The sequence below is a fragment of the Myotis nattereri genome (genome assembly GCF_964212035.1).
Source record: "Myotis nattereri genome assembly, chromosome: 6".
Lineage (NCBI taxonomy): Eukaryota > Metazoa > Chordata > Mammalia > Chiroptera > Vespertilionidae > Myotis > Myotis nattereri.
The window spans coordinates 19,045,674-19,065,263 of NC_138081.1; the positions used below are offsets into that span (position 1 = coordinate 19,045,674).

At 45.3% G+C, this 19,590-nt stretch overlaps 1 protein-coding gene across 1 annotated transcript in view; it reads right to left on the reverse strand.

Moving 5' to 3' along the window:
• Nucleotides 1-3,668, reverse strand: part of TNFRSF21 (TNF receptor superfamily member 21) — a 74,923-nt gene extending 71,255 nt beyond the window's left edge. Inside the window, exon 1 of the mRNA XM_081094084.1 lies at nt 3,189-3,668. Within this exon, the coding sequence (XP_080950210.1) occupies nt 3,189-3,272 (84 nt within the window). The 5' untranslated portion in view covers nt 3,273-3,668. The remainder of the gene's footprint in view (nt 1-3,188) is intronic.
• Nucleotides 3,669-19,590: the final 15,922 nt, after the last annotated feature.

Sequence of the window (19,590 nt, forward strand, 5' to 3'; positions counted from 1 at the left end):
TGTGGGAGCCTGGCCAGCCCTTTGGCATCTCCACACTTTCTGCCAGTCTCCACTTTTTGTCCTTGGTTATCAGGGTTCTCTCCAGGTAGTCTTCAGTCGATTTTTCAGGGTGCTTTTTCTGTATTTTAGTTGTATTTCAAGTTTGGTCCTGGGAGAATGTCAGTGTAGCTTCCACTTACTCCACCACCATTTTTAAGACTCCGGGTTCATTACTTTTTTTTTTTTTTTTTAATATGTTTTATTGATTTTTTTACAGAGAGGAAGGGAAAGGGATAGAGAGTTAGAAACATCGATGAGAGAGAAACATCGATCAGCTGCCTCCTGCACACTCCCTGCCAGGGATGTGCCCGCAACCCAGGTACATGCCCTTGGCTGGAATCAAACCTGGGACCCTTCAGTCTGCAGGCTGATGCTCTATCCACTGAGCCAAACCGGTTAGGGCTTTTTTTTTTTTTAATATATATTTTTATTGACTTCAGAGAGGAAGGGAGAGGGAGAGAGAGATGGAAACATCAATGATGAGAGAGAATCATGGATCGGCTGCCTCCTGCACACCCCCTACTGGGGATCAAGCCTGCAACCCAGGCATGTGCCCTTGACTGGAATCGAACCAGGGACCCTTCAGTCCGCAGACCGACACTCTATCCACTGAGCCAAACCAGCCAGGGCTCATTACTTTTTAATCTAACTACAATGTATGGGTAAGGTCAGTAACTTCCCACTTCCTTCAGGAGCGTCCTGAGCACCCGACAGGTTTACCTGGGCTCTGGGTCCTGGTGCCTGTCAATTTCTGTAGCCAAGAATCCAATGGGATAAATAAGCCTTAGAACAGCGGTTCTCAACCTGTGCGTCATGACCCCTTTGGGGGTCGAACGACCCTTTCACAGGGGTCGCCTAAGACCATCGGAAAACACATATATAATTACATATTGTTTTTGCGATTGATCACTATGCTTTAATTATGTTCAATTTGTAACAATGAAAATACATCCTGCATATCAGATATTTATATTATGATTCATAACAATAACAAAATTACAGTTATGAAGTAGCAACGAAAATAATTTTATGGTTGGGGGTCACCACAACATGAGGAGCTGTATTAAAGGGTGGCGGCATTAGGAAGGTTGAGAACCACTGCCTTAGAACGATGCCATAAGATCATTTTATACCTTAACAACACCTGTCCTGAGGACTGGATCTTGCAGAGTGGGGATGTCAAAAATAAGATATTGCTCCCCACCCTGCTTGTGGGTTACAGCACAGCCCGTTCCTCGTAACTCTGATCCGCCCTCTCAGTTACACTGTGGGACAAAGGGATCAACCCCAGGCCATTCCGTGAATGGAGTAAGAGCCTTTCTATTATAGTTAGCAAGACACCAAGGACTCCTCTTTTAGTTAACACCTTGAGATTGCTTCTAAGCTCTGCTATAAATTTCATTTTTTAAAGAGATAGCCAATTTTAATTCTCAGGCCTTCAACTGAGAATTCTTTACATACTAAGTTTAATTACTTAGGAAAAAGAGCTGGGGTCTTTCTCATTCGGTTAAAGCAACCTATATACTTAGATTACATCAAGACCTTACTTTAAGCACCTATCTCATACTAACAGGTAAAATAAATGAAATATTACATTGACTTAAGCGTTAATCTAGGAGTAGACTCTATGGGGAGAATAATTGTGTCGGTGGGACAGAGAGGCATGGTGGGGTAGAATAGTAGATCTAAGGTGGAGAAGGAGGATAGAGCTAACTCCACGGATGGTAAGGTTACTAATATGGATTTAGATGGGTTTCTCTCTACACCAAGATTGTCAATCCAGGTTTACTGTTTGAAAGGACCCCCTCCTGCTCCTTACCCACACTTGTTTCACATAGAAATCTTCACTTTGTCATTACTATAAATGGGCAGAAAGAGTCTCTGAAGGGAGACTGGTACTTGCTTCATTATAAATGCTAACAGCACCAAACTTTCTTTAGTCTCTCTCTTCCCCTTAAAACACACACTCACACAGAGAACCAGAGTGTCTGTAGGATGAATTCCAGGCCATAGCAACTGCACTGCCCTGGGATCTAAGCAGATCTTGGCTGACCGGGCATTAAACCCTTTCCAGGAAGGAGACAGCAAGCCTGCCTTTAGGCTTTTTGTTTTTTTGTTTTTGTTTGTTTGTTAGCTAAGAATCTCCATCTTCTCTGCAGAGACAAAAAGATAGTCATGGGAACCTTATGGTGGCTCCAGGGTTTGCTCTCAAAGGCATTTTCTTCCACCTAACTCGCCCCCTCCCCTCTAACATTTAGAAAGGAAGGGATCTGGGGGAGTTTGGGATAAGTTTTGGGTCAAGGGTAGTTTCAGGCTTCGACCAAGTAAGTGATGGAGGACTAGGATTAGGGCATGCCTTAGAGCTAAATGCAGTTTATGTCCCAAAGCCTGGGCGCAGGTAAAGGAAGGATAGGTAAGACTGGATAAAATTCATCTTCCTTTATGTAGTTCTCTCTCCCCCTTACCCCACTCAAGTGCCAGCTCTCTGGCTGGCGGAGAGCCGGCGCTCTGGGGGCGACTGAGAGTGGGTCGAGGGGTTCTGTGTTCTTGGCGTGCAGAAACTGGGACCCACCCGAGCCCAGGAGCAGAGGCGGGGGAGGGGTGGCTTGCGCCCTGCCGGGAATGCTAGGCGCGGTGCACCGGGCGGGCGGTCTCCAGTGCCCGGCGCGCACCGGTACCAAGCTCCCACTGCGGTAGCATCCCGACATGACACTGCAGCTGCAACAAAGCGCCGGCCCCGCCAGCCCTCAGCGCCCCACACCGCAGCCGCGGACCCACGCCACTCCGGGAGACCGGCGGCCGGTGGCTGGGGAAGGGGGGAAGGTGGAGCATGCGGGGGGCGAGTAGGGGAAAAGCCCTGAAATGCGCAGGAAGCACGGCGGCCACCTCTAGCGCCTCCTCCAACGAAGCCCGATTGCAAGGAAAACAATTCGCCTTCATTCCCTAGTCCCAGCTGAGCCCTGCGACTCCCCCAAAATAACCGGTCGGAGCCCTCCGGTGTGTTGCCTTCCCTTGCAAGCCCCCTAACCCAGCCGGCCGGACACCGCGCCCCCCGCAGTCCACGCCCGGGGACCCGCCCCGCTCCCGGAGCGCGGCGCCTGCTGCTCCCGCGCGGCCACAGCCCGCGGTCCTCCCTCCCGAGCGCTCACCAGGAGGAAGCTCGCGATCATCGTGGCTCCGGCGATGCGGCTGCAGGAGTCGGGGACCGTGCTGTGGCTCGCAGAGATGCCCATGGCTGAGCCGGGGGCTGGCAGGGGCGCCGGGAGCGCGTGGCTCTCCGGCAGCTGCAATCGGCGGCTGCTTCTGCCCAGCGCCGCATCCACCGCCGTCTCCCCGGCCGGGAGCCCATCTACCTCCAACACCCCATATGCACTGCGGCAGCCGGGCAGCCGGGCCGTTGGGCAGAGGAGGGAGGCGGCGACGGAGGCTCTTGGGGCGTTCAGCACCTGCCCAGCGGCGCGGCCGCCCGGGCGGGGAGAGACAGCTTCGGCTGCAACCGGCGCCTCCCCGTGCTCTCCTCCGAGAGCGGCTGCGGAGAACAAGGGGAGAGGGCTGGGCGCGAGAGAGCAAAGAAACAACTTCCCATAGCGAAGCTTCCAGGCACTGCCAACCACCCTCCTCCGCTGCCTGCACCCGCCAGCGAGGGACTAAGTCGGTGGCCGCCGGGCGTGGGGACACACGTGGTGGCGCCGAAGGGGCGGAGGATCGGCTCTTTGTGACGTCACCCGGGAAGAGGAGGGTCTCTTTGTAGGATCCGAAATGGGAAGGCTTTCCCGGTGGAGCCAGGAGGAAGAGGGTGCCCCTTGGCGTTCGCTGAAAAAACTGCAGCTGCTTTCGGACCCAAGGAAAAACGCTGCGGGGGCATGCACTCCCGGACCACAGCCCTTTTTCCCAGGGTGATTCCGAGTAAATGCTGTCTGCGACAGGCGTTTTTCTATTGTTTCTGACCCAAGGATTAAAAACAGTCATCGAACATAAGCACTTACATCAACTGCGTGTCAAAAAGAGGCCAGTGAGTTGGTTTTCAAACTTGGCTGCGTTTTAGACTCACCTGGACAATTTAAAACATAGACTGTAGAGTCTACACCCGGTCCCACCCAGGGATTCTGATTGAATCGGAGCTGGGTGTGGCCTGGGCATTTGGGATTTTAAAAGTTCGCCAGGTGATTTTAATGGGGGCTGAACTTGGAAAACTTCCGGGCTAACGAATGCAGCTAAGGAAATCCAGGTTAAGGATTCCAAACCCCAAGGCCCTGCAAGCTGGCTCCATGGATGTTCCCCGGAGGCCTTGGAAATCCTTGAAATGGGTGGGCAGGTGCATTTTCATAATGAAAGCACCCAGAGTTTTTGAATCAGATTGTCATACGGATAAGAAGCACCGCCCTACCCCACTCCACCTCCCCCCCCCCCCCCCCGCAAAAAAAAGTGAATGTTTCAGTTGAGTTCCAAATGTCTTTGTGCCTGTGGATGGGTAGAAAGAAAGGGAGTAGCCTGCTTCAGAGCAGCCAGAGCATCTTCCTGGATGGCGGGCATCTCCCACATTGCTGGATGTGAGAGAGTGGTACAGAATACTGAGAAGCTAGGAACATTTCAGGACAAATGTCTAGGACAGTGATGGCGAACCTTTTGAGCTCGGCGTGTCAGCATTTTGAAAAACCCTAACTTAACTCTGGTGCCGTGTCACATACAGAAATTTTTTGATATTTGCAACCATAGTAAAACAAAGACTTATATTTTTGATATTTATTTTACATATTTAAATGCCATTTAACAAAGAAAAATCAACCAAAAAAATGAGTTCGCGTGTCACCTCTGACACACGTGTCATAGGTTCGCCATCACTGGTCTAGGACTTAGTTATTCATCATTCCTCTCCTTCGATCTCTCACCAACACCTGCTAGTTCTGTCTTAATCAATTCTAATCTATCCCTATCATTTTTCCCCTGGCTCCTCTTCTATAGCCCCTCTGCTCTGGTCTAGGCCGCTTACGTAGATGGTTACACAAACCTCAAGGTTGGCATCCCTGCCTCTCCTTTTGCCTGGACTTCTCAATCCTTAATCTCTTCTTCATGCCCTAACGAAAATGAACTTTTTAGAACCCAGATCTGATCATGTCCTTCCCTCGCCAAAAGCCAAACAAGCAGACGTGGCACTTGGAGCCTTGACTTCCTATATCCCCAGCTTAGTTTCCCATCCCCACTACCTGCCAATCCTTGTGAACAGTAGGTTCACGTACACTAATCCCATTAGATCATTGTTTCTTAACTACCTGGTCCCTGTCATACTTCCAGGCTTTTGTTAGGTGTTATTATCTTTTCATTTTCCCTCCTCTGCTTATTGACTTCTCACGAATCCACCCTTTAAGACCAAACTCAAATGCTACCTCATCTGAGAGGGCATTTTTTCTAATGCCCTCTCTTCACTTTCTCTACCCTCATTTGAAATGGCTTCGCTGTTCCTTCCTCTAGTTTTCCCCCCACTGGTCTCTGTTATAGCATGTATGGCATTATACTAGAGTTCGTTTACCTCTCTGTGTCCTTGAGCAGACTTTGAGTCCTTTGGGGCCAAAGTCTGTGTTTTAATCATCTTTATATCTCCATACTTGAGATTCAAGATGTTTACCTGGCTCAATAAATATTTGCTGAATGAAACAAACTTAGGCAGTTTGATAAGCAGTGGAATAGTTAACACACCTGGTATACCTTTTCATTTTCCAAGTCTTACTTCAAACATCCCGAGTTGTGTTATGAAAACAATAACACGTTTAATCTTGCATGTTACCAAAGGCCATTTCCCAGACTGGGGTTAAACAACTGGCCTGCAGCTCTGTTTCCTTAGGAGAATTCATTTAAGAACTTGCTGTTCTTTGGCCTAAGGAGCAACAGCCAGTCAGTAATAGATTGCAAGATTAAGTGCATGAGCATGAGTTTGACCAAGTCTCCATGGTGACAAGGCACTCACAGGTAAGATGAAATGGGAACAGAATTGCAAAGCTGGCAGGATTTCAGGAGTTTTCTTTTCTCTTGGATGATAAAAGAGAGATAATTTGAAAATAAAAAATAAAATAGCCAGTCCTGTGAAGGCATGACATTTTGTCTCATTCCCAAGAACAGTGGGGCAATTAAATTGTTTTTTTCCTTTGCAGGAGAGAACCTGCAGTATTGTGAAAAGAGGAGCTCTCCTTGAACTGCCTGTTATCCACGTGCATTAGAAGTCCACACCTGTAATGTTTTCATTTAGCCATAAGCTTTTTCCACTCAGAGTCCTGAATCATTTCTCACTTGATGGGAGAGTTGATGAGAAAATAGACCTCGTTTAATAGTTTAATGGAAAGATAATGGGTTTCTTGAGCCACCAGATATGGAGCAAATCTCCCTTGTATTACTTAAGTGGGTGGGTTTAGGCAAGAACCTTACTATCTTTTTTTGTTTTTCTGTCTCTTCATTTATAAGACAGTAAAAACTATCTCATGGTGATAGTATAAGGAATAATTGAGGTACAATATGTAAATCTCCCCACATTGCACTTGCCCCTTAGAATGTACTCAATAAATTAACTCTTCTTCTCCAATCCCCTTTGGAGATGATAATCTTTCATAAGTTACTTTAGAGAAGAAACATTAGGTTTAAAAGTTTGAAACTTCTTCAGACACACATTAGAATTTGGGGTTAAGATAGCTAGAAAAATTGCTTGCCTGATATGCAAAATAGTGTCAAGAAAAGTGTAGTGGTTGGGAGCTCTGATTTCTGCTTGCCTCAGGCATTAGCCAGCCATGTGAATTTGAAGAAGTCACTGCCCTTCTCTGCATTTGTTCCAGTTTTCTTTTAAGCTTCCCAATGTACAAAATGATAAATGTGGATCAAGGAATCTTTTATTATCCTTTCTACGACTGAAGTTCCAGGACCCTGACTGCAGCTCCGCCCAAGTCAGTCAGAGTGGGGAAGTAAGACTACAGTTTTAACCAGATACTGAACTAAGTTGCAAGCCCCCGCCCCATCTCCAGCCCCCCATTTTCCTTTTCACTAAGAGGCAGGATTGCAGACAGCACATCAAGCAAGTTCTCTGCTTTCCAGAAGTTTCCATAAAATCAGATAGATGAGATGAACATACATGAAAGCCTTCAGGATCAGACTGTAATTTAGTGCTGAGATGTGTGGCCTGAATTGTACAGGTATAGAAGAAGACTGTTGAAGTTTTGATTACTTGGAGAAGGTTGGATGGGATATTCCCCAAATGAGGAAATTTGTATTGGAATTAACTGGTTGGGTTTCTGAGCCGGGAAAGCTGAAAGGGTGAGGGCTACGCCCTCCATCTTGCCCCAGGGTAAGGACTACACCCTCCATCTTACCCTGGATCCTCCATTTTTGGGCAGCCATGTGATCAGCAAGGAGCTTCTTCCTGGAAGCCCAAGCCTCTGCTAGCCACACCCAGGATTTCTTTAAACTAACCAATGACAATCAAGGGAAGTGTGCGCCATAGATATGACCACATCCTGGTAACAAGACCCTGACTTGCGCCTGGCCAATTGGCAGGGCCCACAGTCCTTTCTCCTCCTCTTACTCCAACCCCCCTATAAAACCCCTCTTCACACAGGGCTAGCTCTCTCTCTGCTGCTTGCCGCTGCATCGGTGAGTGTGGTCGGGGAGCTGAGCTAGCTTGAATAAAGACTCTTTGCTTTTGCTTTGGACTTGGCTGGCTCCCTGGTGGTCTTTTGGGGATCTTGAAATCTGGGCATAACAAGCAACACAAGCAAAGGCACAGAGACAAGGAAGACATGATATTGCCATTTCTAGCTCTAAGACCAAACACCCTTATTATAGAACTAGAAGCCCAGAGCATGAAATCACATGGCCCCGCCCACCTGCCTCGCCAGCCCGGCCACCCACCAGCGCCAGCCTTGCTGTGATTAGAGCCTGTGGGTGAATCTCGAGCCCTACCCCACCACCGGGAGTGGCTCACGGGCTGGGGGGAGGGACTGAGAGGTGCTCCATGGTCATTATGGTGTTAAGACCTTACAGTCACTTGCTTTTTATAATATAGATAGTAAGAAGCTAGGAAAATTCAAGGACAAGCAGATTATATAAACAGCAATTTGCAGCCACCTAGTAAATCCTATCTTCCCTAATCCAAGGGCATTAAAGAGTAGATGGTTTTCACTCCTCCCTAACCAGAAGGTAAATAGCTTAAGTCACCCTACTCAGGGAGACAGATAACAGAAATCCAATTAAGGGCCATTTGCCAACCACACCCAAGGGCAGACAAATTAAGAGAATAAATCTCATTTTGTTACATCAGTATAAAGCTGATGAATATTCTAGTGATCCACACCTAAGACCTCCCTTAAATTCCCAGCCTTTAAGACCCCTGGAAATGAAGGTTCTAGTGTGCTCTCCCTCAGGGGAGTGAGACCTTGCCATTTCCTTTCCTCTCTTCTTCTTCTCCCCCCTCAGGCACATATCTTCTAAACTCCAAGGGACTCTAGGAGACTTGCAACCAGGGGAGCAATGGGCAGTGGCAGCTCATCCCCTTGAACCTGGCTAACCCCTTGAACCTGTCTCCAAGGCCCCCTTTTCTCTGACTCCCAGTGAGCCAAAACAGCCCAGAGTAGGCTCTCTTGCTACTTCTCCTATGCCCTTCCTAGTTTCACTGTCTTAAGTGTGTTTTTGCCGTGGTCAATAAATTCTTGCTTGCTTTTCTACACTCCGCCTCTTGATTAAAATCTTTCCTTCAAGAAGACAAGAACTGAGGTCTCTGGTAATCCCCTGTCCTTCCCCAGCCCCCTTTAGCCCTGCTGAGCCTGCCCTGTATCCTCCTCATGGTTTCTGATCTCTCTACCTCTCCCTGCTCTCCCAGTCTGTCCTCTCTCCTCCTTTTGTCACTTCATTTGCCCCAGAAGTGTTCACCATGTGGCCTACCATCCTCACCTTATGTTTACTAGTATTTTGGCAGAAACCCTGTCTTCATTTTCTCACATCAGTGTTGGTACACAAGCCCTGTCCATGCTAACAACTCCATGCTGTCCTACCTCAGCTCCATCCTCACTGCTCAGCAGCAATCATGCTTTTCTCTTTTACTTCTATTTTCCTCAAATCCTCTGTCTCCACCAGATAAGCTTGACATCATGGCTGCGCAATGAAAGCTTCCTCCACTTACTTCTTCACAAGTCTGAGTCATTATCTTTCCTTACCTATTTTTTTTTTTCCCTTCTATTTCAGTGGTTGAAGCACTAGTCTTTCTTGCCAGGACTGACGCTTCCTTTGACGATCTTGAGTTCCCTGCTCCTGCCTTCTCTAAGATTGCAACTCCTTTTCTCCCTGCATCTTAAAAATCAATCACAACCTTGATTACATTTGAGAGCTGCTGAGGAACCCTTGACTGATGACTCCCCATTGACTGAAAAATTAAGTATAAAATTTTCATTTTGACATTCAAGGCTTTTTCCACAACAATGGTCTCAACCTCCCTTTCCTGCCTCATCATCCACCACTCCCTTTGCCATAAAGGACATGAGTTTCTCACTGTTGCTAGAGCATATCATGCATTCTCTTTCTAAGTGATTTTGTTTAGTCCATTTTCTCTACCTGGAATCTCTACCAGTTGAACTCATCTGTCCAGACTCATTTGAGGATTTTACCTCTATTCAGTTTCATTCAATTCAGCAAATATTTACTGAGGACTGACGCTGTTGAATGCATTATGCTAGGCAGTGTGAGTGTACAGTGGTGAATAAAGGTGACTTCTGCTTTCAAGGGGCTGCAATATTATTGAAAAGACATATTGGCAACATATAAATTGTTCAGCTTTTGACACTATACTAAATGCCTACCCAGAGCTTGGCTCACAGACCATGCAATGCATGTTTGTCGAATGACTGAATAATTGTTATATGAGATGCAAACATAGTGCGTACTATGCATAGTGCATAGTAGAGAATAGGAAATAAAGACTTATCAACTGGGGGTCCATCTGGGAGGCCTACAGAAGTTACATTTCGAGCAGAGGGATGCCGTGCTCTGTAGTGGTCAAGAACCTGGGCACAACAGGAAGTTAGATTAGATGCTGCTATTGTTCTGAAAGTTCACCTGCCAGTTAAAGGGAGCCTGAGACACACAGCCTCTGTCTCCTGAAAAGTCCCACCTCGTTTCTTGGGCCAGCCCTCTCTGCATAGTCCTTTCTTGCATCTTTTTCTCAGCATCCCTAGACTTCCCCCAATCTACCAGGTGTCCGTCCCCAGGAAATCCCAAACTATTTTGCATAGAAAAACTTTCATGTCTTAAAGAAGAAAGATTTTACTTTGCTATTCAGAGCCTTCTGGACACCAGAGGACTGCTGCCTTTCAATCAGGCATTTTGCAAAACAAAAGAGTAGTTTTTTCCTTTTGCCAACTTCAAACAAAGAAACCTGATTCTTTTTGCAATGGGAGCTCGGAGAGGGTTTGGGGCACTGTAGTCAGAGTAGCGCTAATAGTCAGCAACATGTATTAAACATTTACTATGTACTAGTCACCATATAAGTCCTTTACATACATTATCTCATTTGATCCACACAGCAAACTTTTGAGGCATAGATTATTGGAATCCTCACCCCCATTTTACAGACTGAGGCTTATAGAGGTTTTGTAACTTGCCTATGGTCACATACCTAGCCACTGGAGGAGACAGAACCTGAACTCAAGTCTTATGCCTTCATAGCTCACCTGTTTAGCCAATACACAAGAGCTTGCTTCACAATAATACATTATTGGTTACAGGAAAATTTTTGGATGAATGGACACACCAGCACCTCTCTTGAGCTATTCTTTCAGCTTTTGGAAATTATAAGGGCAGCATTAAAAGCCTCTGACAAATGGACAGAGAAAACTTCCTTGGCAAAAGAAAACTGGATCCAGAGTCACTACTTACACAATGGAAATTTAGGCAATATTATCACACATTCCCCAGTTTATTATCACACACATACAACCTGCCTCACCCTTTCAAGGGCCTTTAAATTTGTTTTCTTTTTCTTTTTTTTTTTCTCTTATTGTCTGAAGTTTTACATATGTCTCCTTTTTCCCCAGTTGCCCTCCCGCCCCCCCACACCAGCCATTCCCACCCCAAGGCTGTTTTCTTTTTATGACTAGCCTGCAGCAACTAATCTGAGAGGTGGGGGGGGGGGGGGGGGGATCTTTTACCCAGGAGGAAATTTTCCCTTCTGATTAAATCTTTCACTTTTATTCCCCCACAGCACTTACTATATATAGTGTTTTACAAGGGGTATCTCAAAGGTCTTAGTGCAGTTTGAAACTTTAGTACTTTCAGAAGAATATGTGTTACAAACTTACCACAAAATTTTAGAAATTTCATTTTTTAACATTTTTGTACAATTACTACATTTTTTTATTTTTTGGAATGACACATTTAATTTAATTTTTTTCCCTCTAAATAAAGATAGCAAACATTGACCATAACAAAAAAAAATTTTTTTAATAAAACAATTATTGAAAATGAATAAAAGTAAAGAAATTGAAATAATACACTTTCAGGAGATTTGTTGTTGTTTTTGTTGGTGGTGGTGTTTGTAACAAATGAGAGAGAGAGAGAGAGAGAGAGAGAGAGAGAGAGAGAGAGAGAAAGGAAGGGAGAAAGAAACATTGATTTGTTGTTCCAGTTATTTATGCATTCATTGGTTGCTTCTTGTATGTGCCCTGACCAGGGATCAAACCTAAAACCTTGGCTTATGGGGACAACGCTCTAACCAACTGAGCTACTTGGCCAGCATCCATATATTCTTTTGGAAAAATTAAAGCTTAAAATTGTATTCAGATTTTGGGACATCCTACACATACTATGCCTTAGGTTACATTGAAGTAACTTGCTTGCACCTGAAGTCACTTCCCAAGCCACACGAACACCCAAGCTTTGCTCAAAAGAATAATCATTTCACTAAAGTATCTAAAATATTTACAAGCCTTACATTAATCAGCGATGCGGTGTTACTTTGCAAGGTTGTTGGTCATGTCTCTTCACAGCACTAAAATTAATGCTAAATAAAAGATTCAAAATGATGAGCACAATGGATACTTTAACTGCTTTATTGACAGTGTTTGAAAACCCACACTACTTACATGTCTGCTCCACAGATTAGTTAAACTCTGTCTTTAAGATCGAGCTGTTCACTATTTTTAAAAGTAAGAGTTAAACATGCCATTATTGGTTGCTGAATTGGTATTTTCTGCAATTTTTCTCTTAGAAATAATTGTAAAAGCGAGTGGCATTTTAAGGCATTAAATTACTGTTTTCCTAATAAAATAATTATATCTGTTTACAAACATTTGAAGAAAAAAACACTTCCTCATTTATATTGCTTTTTTTTTTTTTTTTTTTTTTTTTTTTCAGATTCTCTGGCTGTGTGGGCTGGGACAGAGGGATCTGCAAAGCAGAGAACAGAATCTAGGGATGGGGAAGCCAGGGCTAAGAAGTGGAATGTTATCTCTGCAGAGATCAGAGACATAGATAACTTTATTATTTTTTTTTGACAGGGCTGTTAAGTTTAATTAGATTTTATCATCGTTATGATTTTAAAATATATATATATATTTTAAATTTTTAAATCTTTTTTGTTCAGATTATTACATTTGTTCCTCTTTCCCCCCCCCCCCTCCATAACTCCCCTCCTCCCAGTTCCGACCCCACCCTCCGCCCTCACTCCCCACCCACTGTCCTCATCCTTAGGTGCACGATTTTTGTCCAGTCTCTTCCCGCATCTCCCACACCCCTTTCCCCCCCCAAGAATAGTCAGTCCATTCCCTTTCTATGAGAGACATAGATAACTTTAAATTTCAGAGTTGGAAACTTTTAGTATGAGCGATTACTGTATGCCAGAACTTTTCAAAAATATATCATATTAATCCTGTGAGGCAAGAATCCTTAACTATATTTTACAAATGACGAAACAAATTTTCAAAGGCAAGCAACCAGTCCAAGATCACACAACCAAGTGATAAAGCTGAAGTCCAACTTGACTGCTTTCGGATGACACCTGGTGGCAGAAACAGACACAGTTTGAGAAGTGCAGCTTTATCCTGCTAGGATCAGAGGTTTTGACCCTTGCTGAAGACAGCTGTCTAAATTCACTATATATATTGCCACCATCACCACCCTGCCCCATTATTACATATCCAAACTATTGAAAGGTTATTTTTTTCTTTTTTATTCCTTTACTACCTGTTCATTGCAAAGATTCCACTATGTGCTAGTGATGGTTCTGAGTACGTGGCAAAAAGCAAAACAGACAATAACTCCTACCCTAATGAAACTTACTAAGATAAAAAAATAAATACTTCAGTTATTTTTAATGGGCTGAATTGTGTCCCCCGCCAAAATTCATATGTTAAAATCCTAAACCCCAGTACCTCATAATGTGGCTGCATTTGGAGATAGGGCCTTTAAAGAGGTATTTAAAGTAAAATGAGGTCATTGGGGTAGGCCTAATCCAATAGAACTGGTATTCTTATAAAAAGAGATAAGGACACAGGCTTGTACAGAATGAAGATCATGTGAAGACACAGGGTGACAGTAGCCACCATGGAGACAGGTTTAGGATGAGCTACGGCTGCCCATTGCTCCCCTGGTTGCAAGTCTTCTGGTGCCCCATGGTTGCCTTCTGCAAGGGATGTGAGAAGACTGGATTCTGCTAAATAAAGAGCCCCTACTGTGTGAAAGGGCGAGTCATCGCGGGGCCTACGTGGGCCGGCCGCCCGGCCCCATGAGGCACAGCCTGACCACACTGCTGGCGGCCTCGGGCACCGACTCCCCAGCCCACAGCGGGAGCCCAGTGCAGGCCACCCTCCCGCCGCCCCGGGACTGGACCCACGCGACGGCGGCGGCGGCAGGGTGAGGCGTGTGCCCTTGCCCGAGGAGATGGAGGAGGAGGCAATTGCCGGCGCCCCCGGGGATGAGACGGAGGATGTGGACTTCCTGTCTGGGCTGGAACTGGTCGATCTGCTGGACCGCCGGCAACCGGACTGGCCCCTGAAGCCCGGGCTCAGTTCGCCCTTTGGGGGACGAGGACTGCGCCCTCCATCTTGCCCTGGGTCCTCCATTTTTGGGCAGAGCCATGTGCTTGGTGAGGGCTTCTTCCTGGAGGCCCAGGCCTCTGCTGGCCACACCCAGGATTTCTCTGGACTAACCAATGATAATCAAAGGAAGTGCACGCCATCAATATGACCACATCCTGTGTAACAAGACCCGACTGGCGCCTGGCCAATTGGTGGGGCCCACAGTCCCCTCCCCTGCCCTTACTATAAAACCCACAATCCCATCAGGCCTCGCTCTCTCTCGGCCACTGGGCTACCGTTGCATTGGTGAGTGTGGTCAGGGAGCCGAACTAGTTCAAAATGAAGGACTCTTTGCTTTTGCATCGGACTCGCTGGCTCCCTGATGGGCTTTTTGGGAACCTAGAAATCTGGGCACAACACTGTGCTGGGACCTGGATATTTTACCAGAAAGCAAGGGGGATTTTGAGGAGCAGGAGGAAGAAAGGAAGTGTAATTGGGCAATCAATGTATCTGTGCTGCTTGTCACTACTTGAGCCAATTAAGCAGAGACAGGGTTGAATCATATATGGGCATTTATTCAAATACTGCCAGCAGTATGGGAGAGCAGCAGGTCATCCACAAAAACCTGCTCTGCAGCCCCCCATAAGCCAGCTGCTCATATAGGGTAATACAAAGATTACATGGGGAAATATGGATTATGACATGGGGAAGTAGGAGGCTGGGGTGGGACTTGTTTGGGCAAGAAGGTTGTTAATCTTTCCCCAGGATAATGGACCGCATTCCAAGATTGACTCCCAGGTCCCAGGGGCATACACCTCCCAGTCAGGTCAGAATGTCCTTTAACCAACACAAGGCAATCATGGTTAATAGCATGATTAATATTTCCCATAACCATAGCTAGTCCCCAATATTCTATTCTTGCCCCTAACAGAAGCTGGTGTGACTGGAAATCAGGGCTGGGGCAGTGGAAATTTGCTGTTAGTGATAAGGCTAGAGGACTTTGTAGATATTTTAGGGATTCAAAACCAGTCATCCCAAGATGTGTCTCTGTATTGATGTGCCTTTGTTTTGAGCTAAAGGCTACCAAGGCTCAAGATAAACTTCTGGGCCCTGACTGAGTAGCTCACTTCGTTAGAGCATTGTCCCCATACACCAAGGTTGGAGGCTCAATTCCAGGTCAGGGGACATATAAGAAGCAACCAATGAATGTATAAATAAGTGGAACAACAAATTCTCCCTCCCTTTTTTTTTTTTGTTTTTCCAACCAGGATTTTATTTTATTTTATTTTCCCATACCTCGTGATTTTTTTATTAAATCTTTATTGTTCAGATTATTACAGTTGTTCCTCTTTTTTCCCCCCATAGCTCCCCTCCACCCGGTTCCTATCCCACCCTCCGCCCTCACCCCCCTCCACTGTCCTCATCCATAGGTGCACGATTTTTGTCCAGTCTCTTCCCGCATCCCCCACACCCCTTTTCCCCCCAAGAATAGCCAGTCCACTCCCTTTCTATGCCCCTGATTCTATTATAATCACCAATTTATTCTGTTCATCAGATTATTTATTCATTGATCTCTCTCTCTCTCTTCTTCCCACTCCCTCTCTGTCTAAAATCAGTAAACAAAAACTTAAAAGAATATAAACTTCTTCCCCTCCCCTTAACTACCTAGAAGGATTTGAATTAGAGGCCTTGCCTATAATAAGAGATAATCGCAGATAACCTTTCTTGACCTATCTATGGGGCAGGACAAACTGCAATGACCCTCCTCCCCTCTAAAGCCCTAAAGTGATCCTTAGCTCAGAAGGTCATATATCGTTCATTTTCCCTTTCTGTCTTTGAACCTCTCATGTATGTGGGGTCTCTTACTCTCCCATGTATGCAGAATTCCCAAACATCCTATATAATAAAAGGTTAACATGCAAATCGACCGAACGGCAGGACAACCAGTTGCTATGATGTGCGCTGACCACCAGGAGGCAGGTGCTCAATGCAGGAGCATGGGGAAGTAGACAGCTGTCTAAATTCACGCACAGTGAGAGCACCGCTCAGCCAGAAGATGGGCTCAGTGGTGGCGAGAGCCTGTCCCGCCTCCACGGCAGCACTAAGGATGTCCGACTAATGGTTTAGCCCCACTCCCCTCGGGCATCCCCCAAGAGCTCCTGGACTGTGAGAGGGCACAGGCCAGGCTAGAGAACCCCCCTCCCCCAGGTGCAGGATTTTGTGCACCAGGCCTCTAGTACATATATCATTGAATTCGGTCATTTTCTCTTACTAATAACAGCCTCATGTCTATTTAATCATCAGATGGGCTGAAAGAACATTGAGGGTAAAGTTTCCTCCTCCCTTACAATTTGAAGATATTTGCTTTTCTGCAATGTAAACCCTCCCTGTCTCCCTAGGTCTTCTGTGAATCCTATATCACATCGTTGGGATGAAAGTTTCAGCAGGAAGGAGGGATGGCACCCAAAATTTTTCCAGGTGAGTCATCAGAAAGCTAAAGAACTCAGGAAAAACAGGAGCTTGGAGCAGAGCACACTGGAAGCCGCCTAGAATTATAGTTACCCTAAGGTGGGCTTTGAAATCCCAGGAGGCATGGAATAAGGCGCACCATAGTCACATTTAGATATTCCAGGCCAGGGATGGTCCAGCTAATGGTTAACTTATAAAAGCCTCTCAACAAATTTATTGAAAACAAACAACCAACCAAATCAGTTTCTTCATCTGTAAATGAGATAATCATGGTATCGGTCTCACAAAGTTGTTTGTGAAGATTAAATAAGATGATATACGGAATATGCTTAGGACAGTACCCATTCCCTTAAGTGCAAAATAAATGTTACCTCTTGTTATTGCAACACCCCAGCATGCCCTTTGCTCATGCTATTTCCTCCTTATGATTTCTATGAAAATCTCACACACTTCCCCAATTTTCCACACTAGAATTTTTAGCTGGCTTTATTTCTTATTTAACATCTATTCAGTATTTCTGAGATACACCATCTCAATTATCCCCAAACTTGACCGATTATAGGAATCATCTGTGCTACTCATAGAAAATACAGAGTCACTATCCTATCCCAGAACTTCTGGGTCCTGAGATGTGCATTTTTGATAATGTGATCCCATGGTGAACAACTTTAAGAAGCATGGTCATATAGCATAGTTCTCAAAGACCCGGCTTTCAAGTCAGAACGATCTGCCTTTTGAATTTCCCACTTTACCAAGCTCCAAGACCCAGGTTAGGTTTCTTAACTTCTCTAAGTCTCAGCTTAGAGACATATCCTCATCTGTAACATGAGAATACTAATTGTACCTACTTCATAGGATTGTAGTGAGAATGAAATGAGATCTTATGTAATGCATTTACCCCAATGCCTGGCAAAGTAGATGCTCAGTCAATGTCAGGCTATATCAAGTGCCTACTATGCGTTAATACTTGGCACACCACCTCTACTCCTATCTTTCTTTGGCAGATAATACTAAATTGTATAAAATATACATACTGAATGATTACTATGAGAAAACAGGTTCATAGAATTTAGCTACCTTATCCAAGATCATAAAGCCAGCCAGCGGCTGAGCCAAGATAATCAGTCGAAACATTTGTTGCTTCTAAGCCCACCTTCTTGCCACTATGTCACACTGAAACACAAGATCTCGTTTCCTTCTTTAAACGGCTATAGCATTGCTTCTGCATCTCTCATGGTATCATGATGTCTCTGTCAAGTTTTCAACTTACCTGTAATCATGTCTTATCACCTCTGTAGGCCAGTGGTTTTCAACAGGGGGCAACTTCCCCCCAGAGATCATTTAACAATATCTGGAGATATTTTTGGCCTTTACAGTTTGGGGAGGGCAGTGCTACTGGCATCTAGTGGGCAGAGCCCAGGAATGCTGTTAAGCTTCCTACAATACACAGGACAGCTGGCCCTTTCCAAGAAGGAACCATCCAGCTCAACATGTCAACAGTGCCGAGGATGAGACCGCTTAGACTCTCAGTTCCCTAAACGCAGGAAGCAGGTACCATCGTGTTCTTGTCCTGTACAACAGTCTTTCTCAACACCCTACATTTCACAACCACGCGGAAGCTGCCTAAATCACCCAAAAAGTCTGACTACATTGGTCTGGGTGAGGCCTGGGCATCAATCAGTCTATTTTAAAGCTCCGAGGTGATGGAAATGTTCTAACGTTGCATTGTGACAATGTTCACACAATTCTGCAAATTTATTATAAATCATTGAATTGTATACTTAACCCAGGTGAATGTTATGGATATGGAAATCAAACCTCAACAAAGCTGTTAAAAAGAAAGAAAAGAAAAGCTCTCCGGGTCTCCTTATTTTCCCTTCCGTGAGTGAGAACTGCTATTCTTAAGCAAGTAGGTAGTGCTTTGTTCATAGTAGCCACTCAGCAAATATTAACTGTGTAAATAGAAATGTGACTGGATTGACTTAAATGTGTGGAACAAATGGCCTTTATATCAAAGCCAGAATGTAGCTACTTTAAGTTCCTTTAAAGGTTATAAGCCTTTCACAGAAAATTGCATTACATTAAAAAGGGGTAAAGCTCTGGCGGGGTAGCTCGGTCGGTTCTATTACACCACGGTTGCGGGTTCGATCCCTGTCAGAGCACATGCAAGAATCAGCCAGTGAATGCATAAGTGAACAACAAATTGATGTCTCTCTCTCTCTCTCTCTCTCTCTCTCTCTCTCTCTCTAAGCAATAATTTTTTTAAAGAGGGTAAAGTTCTTTGGCCCGAGAGCTTTGGAAGTTGGTCACCCTGGAGCTGGCTGAGTGGCTCTCCGGGGACCATGGTGACATGGCACTTGAAAGGACACCCTATGTACATTCCATCAAGCAGGGCACTCAGCTTCTGCACCCGGAAAATAGGAAACCTCTCTTTTCCCAGGGAGCATTGGGGAAATGGGTTGGCTATGTAGCCATGAAATCATCCGTATGCTTAAGGATTTGCTATGAACTAGCTGTCAATACCTTCCTTTTCCAATTAAACTATACATTTTTCCAATCGGGAGCTGTAGGATGAAACGGGCCTATTTGTGTGGGTTGGTATGTTATTGCAGGCCTATATGAAATCCTGAGTTTAAATGAACTAGCAAAAGAGAATTTTTTTTAACATTTAAACTCTTTATTGTTTAAAGTATTACATGTGTCTCCTTTATCCCCCATGGACCTCTCCCCTGCCGCTCGCGCCCCCCCCCCCCCCCCCACTGCTCGCCCCACCACCACCACCCAGCACATGCCCTTGCCCTCCTACTGTCTGTGTCCATTGGTTACGCTTAAAGAGAATCTTTTTGACTGTGAGTGTTGCCTTTCATCTGGAGAAAAGAAGGATTATCTACTTTAGATTTATTGTAGGAAAAATAAATTGTCCCCTCCCTTTGTGGCAGCAGCAGCAGAAGTTGAGTCACTGCTGTATTTGTGGAGCATGAGACACAGGATCTGGCTTCCCCTTGCTGGGGCCCCTTTAAAAACATAAAGAGGCATTCTCTCC